General features: G+C 37.4%; 1 protein-coding gene across 1 annotated transcript in view; it reads left to right on the forward strand.

Annotated features, from left to right (window-relative positions):
• The window catches only part of LOC139457425 (ankyrin repeat domain-containing protein 17-like), a 114,688-nt gene extending 98,469 nt beyond the window's left edge, over positions 1-16,219 (forward strand). The window contains exons 13-14 of the mRNA XM_071238825.1: positions 519-1,361; positions 15,510-16,219. Coding sequence (XP_071094926.1) covers positions 519-1,361; positions 15,510-16,219 — 1,553 coding nt within the window. The remainder of the gene's footprint in view (positions 1-518; positions 1,362-15,509) is intronic.
• Positions 16,220-16,670: the final 451 nt, after the last annotated feature.

Consider the following 16,670-nt stretch of genomic DNA (forward strand, 5'->3'; position numbering starts at 1 on the left):
AAAGAATGCATCAAATAAGAAATCACATGCCAAAACAGTTTCTAAATTTCAATGAAAAGTTTCCCGAAAGAAAACTATTGTCCACAGAAACTGTTTTAGTACATTCGTCTCTTTTATGTCAAAACAAATTCCATGGGTCGTAAAAAGCAATGATCAATAAAATTGAAATGATGGATAACTGAAATATTGTGATGACACCCGGTGTTCATCAAAAGGAAAAAGCTCTACTGGTAGCAACCGCCTCTCACACAATTTTCCAGAAAAAAGTTAGTGTTTGTTTGTTGAACTCCGCATCAAGGAGTTTCCTGCCACACAAACGCGGCCTGTAACACATCGGTTCTGGACCTGATAATCATGTGATCAGTATCATGAGAAATTATTCATGTCGTCGGGGGTCGATTCCACGCTGTTAATCACGTCATCTAATCACCAACCACACAGACAAATTGTGATATAAACTACAATCAAACGCTGGATATTTTGTTCAGATATTTATATCAACTTTCCAATATATACAGGTGGAAAGCAGTTTTCTCCTGAAAGATACATACAAGATAAACCATGTGACCAGGAGGGCAGGTCAATGGACAACCAACTTCACGATGCATGCTGGGAGGGGGACCTGGACATGGTGAGACGTATCTTGTCTAAAGGACAACTGGATGTCAACAGCAGGGACAGGCGGGAAAGGACACCGGTGATGGCGGCAGCATGCGCAGGACATAAGGACGTCATAAAACTTCTCATAAACGCAGGAAGTAATGTGTCACTTGTTGAAGATCATGGTTACAACATTCTTCACATAGCCACTTGTATAGGACATGTGGCGATGGTAAAGTATATCTTATCACAGAATATCGTTGACATCAACAGTAGGACGAAGTGCAACAGGACACCTGTGATGATGGCAGCAAACAGGGGTTATAGAGATGTGTTTGCCGTTCTTGTAAGTAAAGGAGCTGATGTGTCATTGAGAGATAAACGTGGTAACAACATCCTACTTTATACCTGTGCTGGGGGACAGATGGAGATGGTGAAATATGTCCTCTCACTGAGCAAGGTACACATCAACAGAAGAGGACAACACGGATGGACATCAGTGATGGTGGCAGCACGACTGGGAAACAGAGAAATGTTGGACTTTCTTATAAGTAAAGGGAGTAATGTGTCACTGACGGCAAATGAAGATACCAACATCCTTCATGCGGCTTGCATTGGGGGACATTTGGAGATGGTTAAATACGTTGTCTCTCAGGATTTTGTAGACATCAATAGCAGACGTTGGAATGGGAAGACAGCATTGATGATCTCAGCACAGTGGGCACATAGAGAAGTGTTTTACTTCATATTGAGAAGAGGAGGTAATATGTCAATGGTGACTTATAAAGGCGAGAACATCCTTCACTTGGTCAGTACTAAGGGAACTCTAGACATGGTTAAGTATATCGTTTCAAAGAACATTCTGAACATTAACGCCAGGACCAGACAAGGAGACACAGCAGCGTCGATTGCGAAACGAAGAAAGAACAGTGAAGTGCATAACTTTCTCGTGTCGCATGGTGGTCTATAGGTACCTTCATTTGTACCATTATCCATGTTTAGTATGATGTAAGGAAATAGTGTTTGTGAATGTGTTTGAAATGTGTTTTGGATAGAAAATATGTACCAGATTAAACTGTTCTGTGTGTCTCTTATTCAGCGTCAACTTGCTGTTATATATATGGTAGAAACATACCATGTGAAGCATAATGTTATTATAATAATGGAAATAAATACTCACTTAACTTCAAATGTCCATCTTGTAAATCCTGCTGGGGTCCATGCAGGTAGCAAAGGTACTGTAAGTCCCCATGGTCCCCAGTATGGTGGTCTGCTTTCAGTTGCTGACTATCTATAGCCCGTTTTTATATTGTGTCGTGTGTTATAATTTAATATTTTTATTGTTCTAAAACTAGTTTTACAAATAGAATGTGTGATATTTTGCTAGTTGTTATACTGTCCTGCGACGACAGGTCTTAAGATATTATATAAATGCATAACTTGCTCAAGTCACGATATGGTTGAAACAATGCCAATGTGACTTTAAATATTAACTCACTCACTCACTCACTCACTCACTCACTCACTCACTCACTCACTCACTCAAATGTCCATCTACTTTTCTCAGTCAGAACTGACTGACACAGATATGATCATAAAGGAACATATAAGGTCATCTGTGACATTTATCCAGTCTATGGAAAGAGAAGGGCATCTGTACATTCTTCAATTGTCTTTAACTCAGGAAGATGGTGCCCAATTATTAGGCCAAATGGCTAGTGACCTTTAAATGATGTCTAATTAGGAGATCAACCTACTGTGCTTTTAAATTTGATGTAGTCCCACTGTAGAATAGATATCTCATATTTTAATTTGGAACCGACTTATATGCACAGAGATGTGTACGTGTACATTTGATTAATGAAGGCAAATAACCTAAAGAATAATTAAACTGTTACATCATTTGTACAAAGACGGTTGCGAAGTCGTAAACCATAATTAATGTATAGGATAGTATTCTTTTGTTGCCCGTTAGATATTTCATCAAAACGGAGGAACTTGATTAGTGTATTGATGTTTTTGGGTAAGCCTTGGAAATATTTTGTTCTGAGCGATTCATAACATGGACAGATAAGCATAAAATGGTATTCGTTTTCAATAAATGTGGGGCAAAAAGAACAAAAACGCATATTTTTTGAAACAGGAAAAACGACCCGTATTACATACTAAATTGTTCAAACCTAATCTAAAACGTGTAAAACACACTCTAAGGGCAGGCTCGATGGGACCTACAGAATTGTGAAATGTAGACACCAAAGGCTCGGGCTGCATCCAGATTGCTTGACAAAAAAGGGAATGTAACAATTGGAAAATTGAAGTCAAGCCCTTGCCCTGTGGAAAATAGTTTGTTTATCTCAATGTTTATGCTTAGATCTAACAGATGACGCAGTTTGACTTGGTTCACCACGTTCTTGACACGGCCTGATGATAATCATTTAAGGAATGATATATATCATTCAGTAAATCATTATTATCATTCTGTTTTTATAGTGATTTGTTCTTTTCATTTGATTGATGTGTTATCTGACATTTCATTGCTAGTTTTAAGACGACAGATAAATACTTTACAGGTATGGTCTGTAGAGAATCAGTTCATGTCTTATACAGTGTCGTTCTTCATGATTTGGTGACACCAGGCACTTTATTAACAGCCCTTCAGTTGAAGCCGCCATTGCAACAGTTGATTGTGGTCCATTGTATCTTACAGGTCACAATCACCTATTGTTTTGACAAATAACCATTTTAATTATCTGGTTTCAAATCAGGTTATTTGCTTTGATAAGGAGACTGCTTCAGGACACTACTACCTATTATTTGTCTAATCAACTTTTGGGCTTCAAATTTGTTTCACTTTATATTTATTAGAAAAACAAAAATAATTTTTTGATGTATTGACATTTTTTTTGTATTAACATCAGACATCTTCACGAGTCAAGGGAGTTTTCTGACTATACAATTCTAGTTTCCACCCTTTCCAAACTATGCTGGAACTTCCGAATTTTGGCTAGCCTAACGAATCTGCACAAAGTTCACTCAAAACTGTGTAACAAAATCGACATCTGAATCCTTAACAACACGGCAACTTGCATGGATGGTTAAGGCGATTGTAGGATTTGCAAAGCATGTGTGCCGTCAACTGGCCGTCGACAAATATCTTTTCCAAATCTTTTCATGCACGAGATATGAGGGATTGAATCTGACATATAATACATAACTCGTATTAGCAACTGATGACGCTATAATTAAGCCACGAAATTCTAGCCTAGTTCGACAAGAGTGAGAGTTGGACATTATAGTCAGCAGTCCTCCCTTGCCTGCAGAAGGTGACATTTGATTGCTTCCAATATATTGTGTGAACTGCATACTTAGACGAGTTCCTTTGATGATCATAAGGTCAAAGTAGATCCTACTATATACATGGAGAGATTAAGCAGTCTCTTGAGGAATTCATTTCAGTCAATCTGTGTAAAATCCAGTCTCATTTTTCAGGTAATTGGCATATTGATCGAAACTTCCAGTCAACATGTTTATTGCCTGAGTGAATATGTCAATTTACAAAATGACTGACATTTTTAGTCAATATACATATTACCTGATTATTGACATTGACTGTGGCATATACATACATATAAAAGCTTATGTAATCAGGTACACACACAAGAACTGTACCTACAATAAAATACAGATATCTATACAGACATATGCGTGTATCAACAATACCAGAAGCATATAATCATGCAGTTTTTCATACTTCTGTCAGGCTCGCTGACTTGGTTGATGCATGTCATCGCTCCCAATTGCGTGGATCGATGCTCATGATATTAATCACTGTATTGTCTGGTCCAGACTTGATTATTTACAGACTGCCGTCATATAGCTGGAATATTGGTGAGTGCGGCGTTAAACAACAAACCAACCAAATCATACTTCTGATCAAGTGCTCTGAATAGCCCCTGCGTAGTCAAATCATGTCCCAATGTTTGGAGCCACGATCCAGAAAAGCAATTTGTATTACAGACTCATCATTCACAAAAGTTATGTTAGTCAACTCGTCTCGATAATTTGCCGTAACATATTCCATGGGGCGTGATAAATGTGATATCAATTGATCACTATGACGATCCGGGGTGGAATAGGTCTTCAGCAACCCATGCTTGCCGTAAAAGGCGACTATGCTTGTCGTGAAAGACGACTAACGGGATCGGGTGGTCAGGCTCGCTGTCTTGGTTGATGCAGGTCCAATTTCGTGGATCATCAGTCAATCCAGTGAACAGAATTATAGGAAATGATCCACGTCATCGGGGTATGACACCACACTGTCAACCAAGTCACCAAGTATGACAACCTGATGACCAACCACACATACAGATTGTGATACAGACGACAATCAAACTCTGGTTATTTATTTTAGATATTTGTATACAATTTGCAATATCTAGAGTGAAGGGTGTAATGTGTCACTGATGGCAACTGGACGTACCAACATCCTTCATGCGGCGTGTATTGGGGGACATTTGGACATTGTTAAATGCGTTGTCTCTCAGAACGCTGTAGATATCAACAGCAGAAAACGGTATTGGAAGACACCACTGGTGTTGTCAGCAATGATGGGACACAGAGATGTGTTTTATTTCGTTCTGAGCAGAGGGGGTAATATGTCAATGGTGACAAAACAAGGCAAGAACTTCCTTCACTTGGTCTGTCAGAAGGGGAATCTAGACATGGTGAAGTTTATTATTTCAAAGGACTTTCTGGACATTAACGTCAGGACCAACAAAGATGATACAGCAACGTTGATAGCAAAACAAAAAAAGAACATCGAACTGTATGACTTTCTCGCATCTACGTTTTGTATGACGTGAGGATATGTGTTTTGGCTGAAAATATGTGCCGGTTAAAACTTTTCTGTGTGTCTATGTGGCCGAATGGTAAACATTTTAATCGTCTTTATGTGTAATGGTACCTAGTAGAAACACTTTTCTTTTAACTGTTCTTACAACGACAAAAACAATCGCAAACTAGTCAAGTCACAGAGATACAATAAAATCACCTACTCACATATTTCAAATTCAGTTTTAGTAAATCATTACAATCAGATAAATATGGAGTCTCATTTTCAGCTGACGTTGGATTGGCTTTCCATATATTTCCAAGAAAAGAGATAAATGTTTAATACGTGTTATCAATGACGAATCAGTCACTGTTATATACAGCTACCTTCTTCATCATTCACCGATTTGACACAAGTCATATATTCGTCAAGTTCCACATAAACCATTAACCATGTTTATTTCCTCAGACCAGTTACCCTTGTTTAATTTCAGGTGCACTTTCACCATTATTTCTAAATTAGCAAATCCCCATATTTCGGAACAGTAGAGAAGGATTGGTTCTACCATCACATCAAAAGCTTTCAATACATGTAGGCAATGTCATGGTCGGTTCACGTTTCGTGCTCTTTTCATTAGGCAGTTCGTTGATTCTGTTGCGTTTGCTGTTGATGATTTCTGTGAAAGTTTATACCAAAGTATGAAATGATCAACTTGTTCTAGTTTCTCTCCCCAAAATATAATATTGATTTGATGGATTTGGCTAGCCCACTCTATCTCGTTAGTCGCCTCTTACAACAAACATGGGATGCTGAAAACCAATTCTTACCCGGAATCTTCACGGGATAGCTGATAATGTTGTCAAGTTACAATGAAGATTAAATAAACTTCAAGACTGTTCTATAATGTGAGGTTTGGATATCAATTTAGAAGTATCAAAGTAAAGTCATCGTGTTTAGAAAGGACCGAACACTGTAAGCACTTCAATGTAAACAGCCTCATCAGGTACTGGCTTCGTCTCTTGAGATCGCCACATCAGAGGCACCCTCATCAATGCAAAAGAATGTGAGAAAGTATAAATTGATGGAAAACACCAAGATTGGGCAACATGCGTCAGTAGGATACTATTCCCACATGGTTTTCGGTATGTGTAGATTGCACAATGTTACATGTCAATTCCCAAATTGAAACAATATGTTAATCCAGAAATATGTAAGTAAAAGAACCAAGTGTGGATAACCAACAAGCGGTATACAATCAACACGTGTATTACAAAAATTAACTAGGTTTACACATCAATACAAATTATTGCACAGCAATTACAATGGCAGTACACAATATTGTGGGAGTACAATATATATTCAATGGCAATATATAATTTGATGGCAGTGGTCAGTATCAAATACAAAAATACAGTGGTGATAGGATAAGTCAGTGACAAAAAGATATATTCACTCAGCGTCGACAATGGCCAAGCTTCCGGTAGGGCCTAGGCAGGGAAATCAGGGATGATGACCGATGTTCTCGAGAAACCTGGTACCTAAGCGAAGAAAAACGTAAGACACGAAATGTGTGAGAGATACGTAAACACGTTCTTGTTCCACTATAAATATACAACCAAACCAGCCACTGGAAAGTTCCAGAGAGTGCTAATTGTATTCGTTTCCTTGATATGTGTTGTTTTCTTATTGAATGTTTTGGCGCATACATTTCTAGATTTTCTTATTGTTTCAATTTGGAAGTCGAGAGGTAACACAATAATAGTCACCACATTCTTCACGTTACCTGATGATAATCATTCTCGAATATCATGGGAAAGATATATGTCATTCAGTAAATAATTATTATAATTCTGTTGAATACATATTTGTTCTTATCATTTGATTGATATTTTATGTGACATTTCATTGCTATTTTCAAGACGAAAGATAAATATTTTATAGGTTTAGTCTATACTGAATCATTACATGTCGTATACAGTGTCGTTCTGCACGACTTGAAACGCGATATAGACAACGCGTGGGACGTCACGTGGTGATATATATCATATTGGCTATATCCATCGTCAGATTGGTGATATATGTCAGAGGAAGCGTCTGGACATTTGTGTCCGGAGTGGTGCATCCTGTGCTTCTCTAAGATCTCTCCAGGATGAAGTGTCTCGGTGACAGTGGGAACATGCTTCTGATATTAGCAGCTTATTCTGTTATTACATTGTCAACGTGCTTGAAGGTTCCATGCCACATTTTTGTAAGGGACACAACGATTCGAAATTATGGCACTATTGGGAACATTGGCTTTAAGTTGTGCCAAGTCAGATGTATTGAACAAGGTGGCTGTTTGAGTTTTGAATACGATTTGGAACTTTTAACCTGCCACCTACTGAGTGCTGAATCAAAGAATTTTGAGGAGAATGCAAGACACATATTTCATCTTAGGAATCAAACCGACGTAAGTTTATCACATGGTGTGTTAATTTACCAAGAAACCCATAATAATATGCATCATACAATAGTATGATAAAATCAATGACATGAATGCTTATCACCACAGAATATCATTTTCTTTTCAGAAACAGAATTTAGCTGAAAGCTACGTTTTAGCCATTTGGTCTAACTAACACAGCATTGTCATGAATTTGTACATTCTGCCATATTTATTTTTTTATATTTCTATTTTGATACTTAACTAGCATAAAATGTTTAGAAACAATTCACAAGACACATAGAATGACACATGTATGAACGAAACTCACAGTTTATAAATCCACATATTAAGCTATGAAAAAAGGCAATGGTTATATAGATAGGTATGCCTTTGTGAACAGAACTTGCACATTATATACACAGTTTTATGCATATATGAACAGTACCCTCAATCATTATATCCCTAAATAAACAAAACGTTTACCCTCTTTAATGCTTAATGTTTGCACCAACCTAACATTAACTTACTTTAGCTTTTGTTTGTATGTTGGTTAACGCCGCACTTAGCAATATTCAAGCTATATGACGACGATCTATAATAATCGAGTCTGGAACAGATAATCAAGTGATTGACATCATGAGCATCGATCTACGCATTTTGGATATGGTGACATCAACTAAGTCATTTAGCCTGGTCACCCGATCCCGTTAGTCGCCTCTCACGACATGCAAAGTCGGCTTTTATGGCAAGTATGGGTTGCTGAAGACCTATTCTCTACCCGGAAATTCATGGGTCTAACAATAAATGTGTTATTGTTTGTGTGCAATATGTACACAAACAGTTATGTTTATAAACGTATACACACAAACAAACATATGAGCATCATCCACATTATGTATGCAGACATGTAAGAACAAACCAACAATATATAACACAGACGCACAATCAAGAACAATAACCACAACAAATATACAGATGTTTCCATATTGCAAACATGTCCATACTATCTCTTTACAGACATCACACATAAAAGCCATACCAAAAGTAACTATACTTACTGATGTGCCAGCAACCCATCATTGCTGTAAAACGTGACTATGCTTGTCGCAAGAGGCGACTAACGGGATCGGGTCGTCACACAAGACCAAATAGCGTCCATTCCAATTTGGAATGAACATTAGAATGCTTTGGAAAGATCGCTAATTCCAAACTTTCCAAAGCTTGGAAAGATCGATCTTTCCAGAAAATCCAAAATTTGGAAAGGCAACATTTCCAAACATATTTCCAACACTTGAAATGTTTGGAATGACTTGGAATGGTTTGGAATTGTTTGGAAATATGGTTAGAAGGAACACGTTTAAATATGTTTTAGCAGTAATTTGAACAATAAAAAGACTATGAATTAGGGGCTTTAGGGGTTGCTTATATAGTAATTTTGAAATTTTGAGATTTTGAGAATGCCAAGAGTGGTTGGGGGGACGAACTAAGGGAGCTGTGTGTGTTGGGTGGTTGTTAGATAAGGTAGTTTTGGTTTTATCATTTTATTTGGGGTTTAAATGCGACTAATTAGTCCTGTTTTAATTAGATATAAACCTAAGGCTTTGAATTTTACTAATTAATTTGTGGATTTAGAATTGATTCTAGTGTAAGTCCGGTTTTAAGATTTAGGGTGGTCTGTAGTGTTGTTCGGTGTGTTTGGTAGTGTGTGCAGTGAATGAATACGTGTTCTGGTGTTTCTTGTTGTTTGCAATGTGGGCAGTTTCGTGTTTTGTGTAGATTAGCTATTTTACGGTGATTATTTACTTTGGTGTGGCCTGTTTGTAGTTTAGTAATTATTCTGTCGATTTTTTTGTATTGGTGTAGTATTTTTGGTTTATTTAGGGGTTTTGGGGGTACTTTCCTGATTTGGCTATTTAAGTTTTGGTATATATTTTGCCATTTTTTGTTGATTTTTTGTTTAGTGAGACTTTTGATTTCTGATTTTGAGCTGGGTAAGTTTAAGCTTATTTCTGGGAGTTAAAGGGATAATAATGCTGCTTTATCTGCCTTTTCATTTCCAAAGATTCCTACGTGGGCGGGGGTCCAAATGAACTCTATTTGTTTACCTGCCCTAGTTAAGTTGTTTGAGCTATTGAGTATTTGATTTATTAGTTTGGGGTGGTTTTTAGTGTTTTATTTTTGAGGGCTTGTAGTCCACTGAGGGAGTCGGTTAGGATGAGGATTTTTTGTTGTTTTTTAGATTGCTGATTGTGTAGTGCTGAGACAACTACTGACTGATATAGAAGATTTAACGTGCGCTTTCCGACTGCAGCATATTTCGCACACGGGCCTGGCCGGACCATTTAGTGTATTCCGAAAAGGATGAAAGTGGTGTGTGCAACCCAAGAGGGGGCTTTTAGGGGTTCCTTACATTGAATTTTTGAGATTTTTAAATTTGGAATAAATGCCGAGGTGTGTGGAGGAGGGAACTAAGGGAGCCGGGTAAGGTGGGTGTTTGTATGTTTATTGGATTTTGGATTGGTAGATTAATTAGTTTTTAGATGCGCTTAATTAGGTCTTTTTTTGAATAGGAAGACGCCTAGGGCCTTGAAGTTTTCTAGTTTATTTTGAGGGTTTAGTATTTCATCTAGAGTAGGAACCTTATTAAGATTGAGGGTGGTTTGTAGTGTGGTTCTGTGTGTTTGGTAGTGGGTGCAGTGGTTGAGTGCGTGTTCTGTGGTTTCAGGTTGTTTGCAGTGGGGGCAGTTGCCTGTGGTGTGTCTTTTAAGTTTTTTTAGGTGGTTATTTAGGTTCGTGTGTCCTGTTTGGAGTTTTGTAATTAATCTGTCAATTTTTTTAGAGGGGTGTAGGATTTTAGGTTCGGCAAGTGGTTTTCTGACCACTTTTTTATTTGGCTATTTGAGTTTTGATATTGATTATGCCATTTTTTGTTTGTTTACACTTTTAATTTCTGATTTGGAGATGGGTAGGTTTAGGCTTATTTTTGGTATTTTAAGAGATAATTTAGCTGCTTTGCCGTAAATTCCTACGTGGGCGGGGATCCACAAGAAGGTTATTTGTTTGCCTGCTTTTGTTAGGTCGTTGGAGCTTTTAAGTATTTGGTTGATTAATTTAGGTCGTTTTTTGGTATTTTTGTTTTGGAGGGCTTGTAGTCCACTAAGGGAGTCGGTGAGAATTAGGATTTTATTGTTGTTTTTAGATTTTTGGTTATGCAGGGCTGAGGCCATGCCCATAAGTTCGGCCGTGAATATAAATTGGTTGTTAGGGAGTCGGTAAGATTGTGTGGATATAACTGGTTGTGTGGTATGGACTCGGAAGCCTGTGTGGTTGGAGATCGGGTCTGAAGATCCGTCAGTGTATATGTGACACCCATTTGGCCAATTTTCGTGTATGAATGCAAGTGTGGTGGTTTTAGCTATGTTTGGGTCGGTTTGTTTATTTATTTGGTTAGCTAGCATTGTGTCTATTTTGGTATTTTGAGTTTAGGGGTGAAGATATTTGATTTTTTGCAGTTTTGTTTAAGATTTTGAGTTTGGTGTTCATTGAGGTAGTTAGTTATTCTTTGGGATATTGGGGTGAGTAAGGGGTGTTTGCGAGCTAGAGTTTGGTTTCTTGGGCAAATGTTTTGGTTAATTATGAGACAACTAATAGGTCTCAAGATTAAGTATTCGGCTGGATGGCAGCTGCCATTTAATTACAAAACAGACAGTCGTCTAGATGGCTCACATGTAAGTGCCTAAGATCATAAAATGGACAATCTTTGGTAACATCTAATTTATTGTTGTCTCACGCCAGAGCTGTGAATAATTCTGTTCATTGAACAATTGGAATTCAGGAAGTTATCAATAATTGTTTTACTTAACATAAGATAAGATAAGTTGTTTACAACATAATATTATGATGTCAGGATGTACTACAGTCAAAACCATATATTTTAGAATCAATTTAATGACAGATTATGATTTCCAAGTCCCGATGAGCAAATCAATGAGGTATCAGTTTCACAGACCGCCTATACTTATATATATATTTTTCATAACTATTCTCCAGTTAAAGTCCTATCCTCTTATCAAAAAATCTGTGAGAGTGATCATCATTAACGAAACTCATTCTCGTCAAAGAATACAGAACAAATGAAGAATCAGATGCATACATTTATTGCTATGCTTCATTCATCACAAAGTAGATTTACATACATTTGTGAATGGCACTTAAACTGTGATAATGAATTTTACCATTGTCCATATTATATCATCAATATTAACCATAATATGGATTTCCGAATATATAAACGACTCCAAACGTTCATATTTCAGACAAAAACAAAGTCAGCTGTCTTTTAACGTTCAGGGGAAAAGGGTTTGCTTTCACAATTGAACATTTGTTTTCACCAAAGGACAATCACATCAAGCCAAAAACAGTAAAAATACACATATATGGTTAGCGACCGTCATTATACAGCGAGGGGGAAAATTCGTCTGCTCTAACTGCCTTCACAAAAACATTCCAGCCCTTAATTACCGAGGCAGCTGTGACGTAGTAGCATTACATTCGCTGCGTTTGCAGCATATAAGATGTGTAATCTGTGGAGTGACTAAAGTAATATTACAGCTGAAATCTTACTTGCATGGTTGTTTTAATAGAAAACTTACAGTTTAAAAACACAATTGTTCTTATATAATGTTTTTAGGTTTGGTTTATCAATACAAGAGAAGATTTTTATACATATAAAACTGGTCGAAAATACAGCTGAACAATAGAAAAATAAAAATAGGAGTTGTGAATAGTGACAAATTTTCATTACATCACCGTGTCAATAATTATTGATTGATTCCGTCAAACAACTGTCAAACTATTTATTGCCATGTACGTACATGTACACAGGAAGTCGGCGCTGTCAGAGGCTCCAGGTAAATAAACATCGTGGTTTTATGACGGGAGATCAGACGAACCGTGAACCAGGGGCATGCGACGTAATTACACCTAAAGGTGGTAGAACCAGGGTATTGTCTCTTGGACTGGCTAACTGACCGTACGTATAATTGGTAAATATATTCGTTTTGACACCCGTGTTTCATAAGCATCCCGGCTCATAAGCAGAATACAGACAAATGAGGCCACGTGATCAGCGGAGCGTGAACAACATGGATGCCGCCTTTCGGCCGTACCAAACAGTCAAGCTGCGATCCCGGAACTGAATCCAATTGCAAGCGGAGACAAGATTATTTCCCTTACCCAAACATGATCGTTGCTCAGAAATGTTCAAATCAATCTAAGTAAATCATGAAATTAATGCGAGAATGACATTTATGCGAAAAATGCGATCGTCAGTCCCTCTGATTATTTAATATGTTTCATTTCATCTTGATAAAAAAGTTAGTCACTTATAAGGTTACCACTTTGAAAATGGAAACGATCGTTAACAAAAACAACAAAATGTATTCTCTCATCACTCAGCCTAACAGTGATATAACTGCAAATTAAACAATCAAGTACGCTAAAGTATTACACATGGTGGGTGGAGGACCAGGCGCACTTTGAGTTTGACAGGTGTCATCAACTGGTCAAGTAACATCACGGTTTGTATACTCACGTTGATTGGACAGTCTAGACTGGCGCCAACTAATCATGACGGCGTCTTCAGAACAGAACAGAACTTTATTTCTCCCAGGTTTAGGCTTACGTGGATAACAGGGTTTATTGTTATACTATTAGGATTAATAGATACAATTGAGTATTTATGCCCTTGATCATAAAGATAGTCACTACTTTCACACTTTGATTTTCATGATTTGGGTTATGATTAAATTGACAAAATAAGAAATCATTCCGTGTATATATGTATTATATATTGTACCCCAATACGTAATTAAATTGTGTATAAAAAAGGACACTACGTTAATTACTGTCATTGATTATTTGATGAACATATTCACATTTAGTTGTGTGATATGTCACATAGGTAAAGCTAATTCATAACAACTAATTGTCCCATTTATTTGGTTTCTATCTTTTATATGAAACAAATGCTATAACATGGGGTGATAAACTTCATTGGCAATAGACGTAGCATATAATTGTCCACATGAACAGTCTACTCTGTTCCAGATATGTTTATTCATTTTGTCAGCATTTAAATCGTTGCATTCCTGGCACAAAGATTCATTTGACGAAATCTTGTTCCCTGTTTTGAATTACCGTCAGATAGTTCCACAACAATTATAAAATTTTCAGCCCTATGTGTTGCGCATAATTCCGAGATAATTCGAAGTTCATATTCTTGTACGAACACTTATCAAAAATCATTTATACCTAGTACTATTATGTACATATGTGTATTAGTTCAAATTATAATAATGAGTCCCTCTATATTCTCGAAACGGTCTTTGTTCTACGACAACCGTAAGTCAGTATGGGAAAACAAAATATTTGTTTAATTGTTCAAAGTTCAAAGTCAATGTCATATGATTGTAGACAAGGAAGATAAGAAATTAAATATAAAGAGTAGCCACTTTGAATGACAGAATTTCTTTTAGTTAAATTTGCTCATGATTTGGTCTTTTCGTGGTACATAGTGCCAAAATACTTTAATTATTTACTTTCATGTCATTATTAATCTCACAAAACGTCAAAAGTTGTACAACTTTTAACAGATATGATTATGACATATTGTATCCAAACATTTCCAAACATTTCCAAACCAATCCAAGCTTGGAAATATGACCTTTCCAAATATTGGAATGGTCATATTTCCAATTGGAATGGTAGTATTTCCAAGTTTTGGATTTTTTGGAATGGATGATATTTTGTCCAGTGTCAGGCTCGCTGATTTTGTTTTATGCATGTCACCATATCCAAAATGCGTAGATCGATGCTCATGATGTCAATCACTGGATTGTCTGGTCCAGACTCGATTATTTATAGACCGCCGTCATATAGCTGGAATATTGCTGAGTGCGGCGTTAAACAACAAAACAAACAAACAAACAAAACCCGTTTCATATAGAACACACATACATTATAATCATATACTTTTTCTTACTTCTGACTAAAGGTTCCAACTGGCTCTTGTGTAGCCAAGTCTTGCAGTGTCACGTCTCGATGTTTGAAGGCTCGATCTGGAAAAACGGTTTGTGTTACAGGTAACTGCATCATTTAGTTGATAATGATTGAGGCAGATGTTCCTCAAAATAAAGAATACATCAAATAAGAATTCACATGTACATGCCAAAACAATTTCTAAATTACAATGTAAAGTTTCCCGAAAGAAAACTATTGTCCACAGAAACTGTTTTAGTATACTCGTCTCTTTTATGTGGAAACAGATCCCATGGGTCGTAAAAAGCAAATATCGATAAAATTGAAATGATGGATAACTGAAAAATTGTGATGACACCCGGTGTTCGTGTTTGTTTGTTGAACTCCGCATCAAGGAGTTTCCTACCATACAAAAGCGGCCTGTAACACATCAGTTCTGGACCTGACAATCATATGATCAGTATCATGAGAAATTAGTCATGTCGTCGGGGGTCGATTCCACGCTGTCAACCAAGTCATCTAATCACCAACCACACAGAAAAATTGTGATATAAACTAAAATCAAACGCTGACTATTTATTTCAGATATTTATATCAACTTTCCAATATATACAGGTGGAAAGCAGTTCTCTCCTGAAAGATACATACCAGATAAACCATGTGACCAGGAGGGCAGGTCAATGGACAACCAACTTCACGATGCATGCTGGGAGGGGAACCTGAACATGGTGAGACGTATCTTGTCTGAAGCACAACTGGATGTCAACAGCAGGGACAGGCGGGAAAGGACACCGGTGATGGCGGCAGCATGCGCAGGACATAAGGACGTCGTAAAACTTCTCATAAATACAGGAAGTAATGTGTCACTTGTTGAAGATCATGGTTACAACCTTCTTCACATAGCCACTTGTATAGGACATGTGGCGATGGTAAAGTATATCTTATCACAGAATATCGTTGACATCAACAGTAGGACGAAGTGCAACAGGACATCTGTGATGATGGCAGCAAACAGGAGTTATAGAAATGTGCTTGCCGTTCTTGTAAGTGAAGGAGCTGATGTGTCATTGACAGATAAACGTGGTAACGACATCCTACTTTATACCTGTGCTGGGGGACAGATGGAGATGGTGAAATATGTCCTCTCACTGAGCAAGGTACACATCAACAGAAGAGGACAACACGGATGGACATCAGTGATGGTGGCAGCACGACTGGGAAACAGAGAAATGTTGGACTTTCTTATAAGTAAAGGGAGTAATGTGTCACTGACGGCAAATGAAGATACCAACATCCTTCATGCGGCTTGCATTGGGGGACATTAGGAGATGGTTAAATACGTTGTCTCTCAGGATTTTGTAGACATCAATAGCAGACGTTGGAATGGGAAGACAGCATTGATGCTCTCAGCACAGCAGGCACATAGAGAAGTGTTTGACTTCATATTGAGAAGAGGAGGTAATATGTCAATGGTGACTTATAAAGGCAAGAACATCCTTCACTTGGTCAGTACTAAGGGAACTCTAGACATGGTTAAGTATATCGTTTCAAAGAACATTCTGAACATTAACGCCAGGACCAAACAAGGAGAAACAGCAGCGTCGATTGCGAAACGAAGAAAGAACAGTGAAGTGCATAACTTTCTCGTGTCGCATGGTGCTCTATAGGTGCCTTCATTTGTACGATTATCCATGTTTGGTATGATGTAAATGTGTGTGAATAGTTTGAAATGTGTTTACAATTTCCTTTTGGATAGAAAATTTGTACCAGATTAAA

The sequence above is a fragment of the Haliotis cracherodii genome, unplaced genomic scaffold (genome assembly GCF_022045235.1).
Source record: "Haliotis cracherodii isolate W230 unplaced genomic scaffold, xgHalCrac1.p SCAF_12, whole genome shotgun sequence".
Taxonomy (NCBI): domain Eukaryota; kingdom Metazoa; phylum Mollusca; class Gastropoda; order Lepetellida; family Haliotidae; genus Haliotis; species Haliotis cracherodii.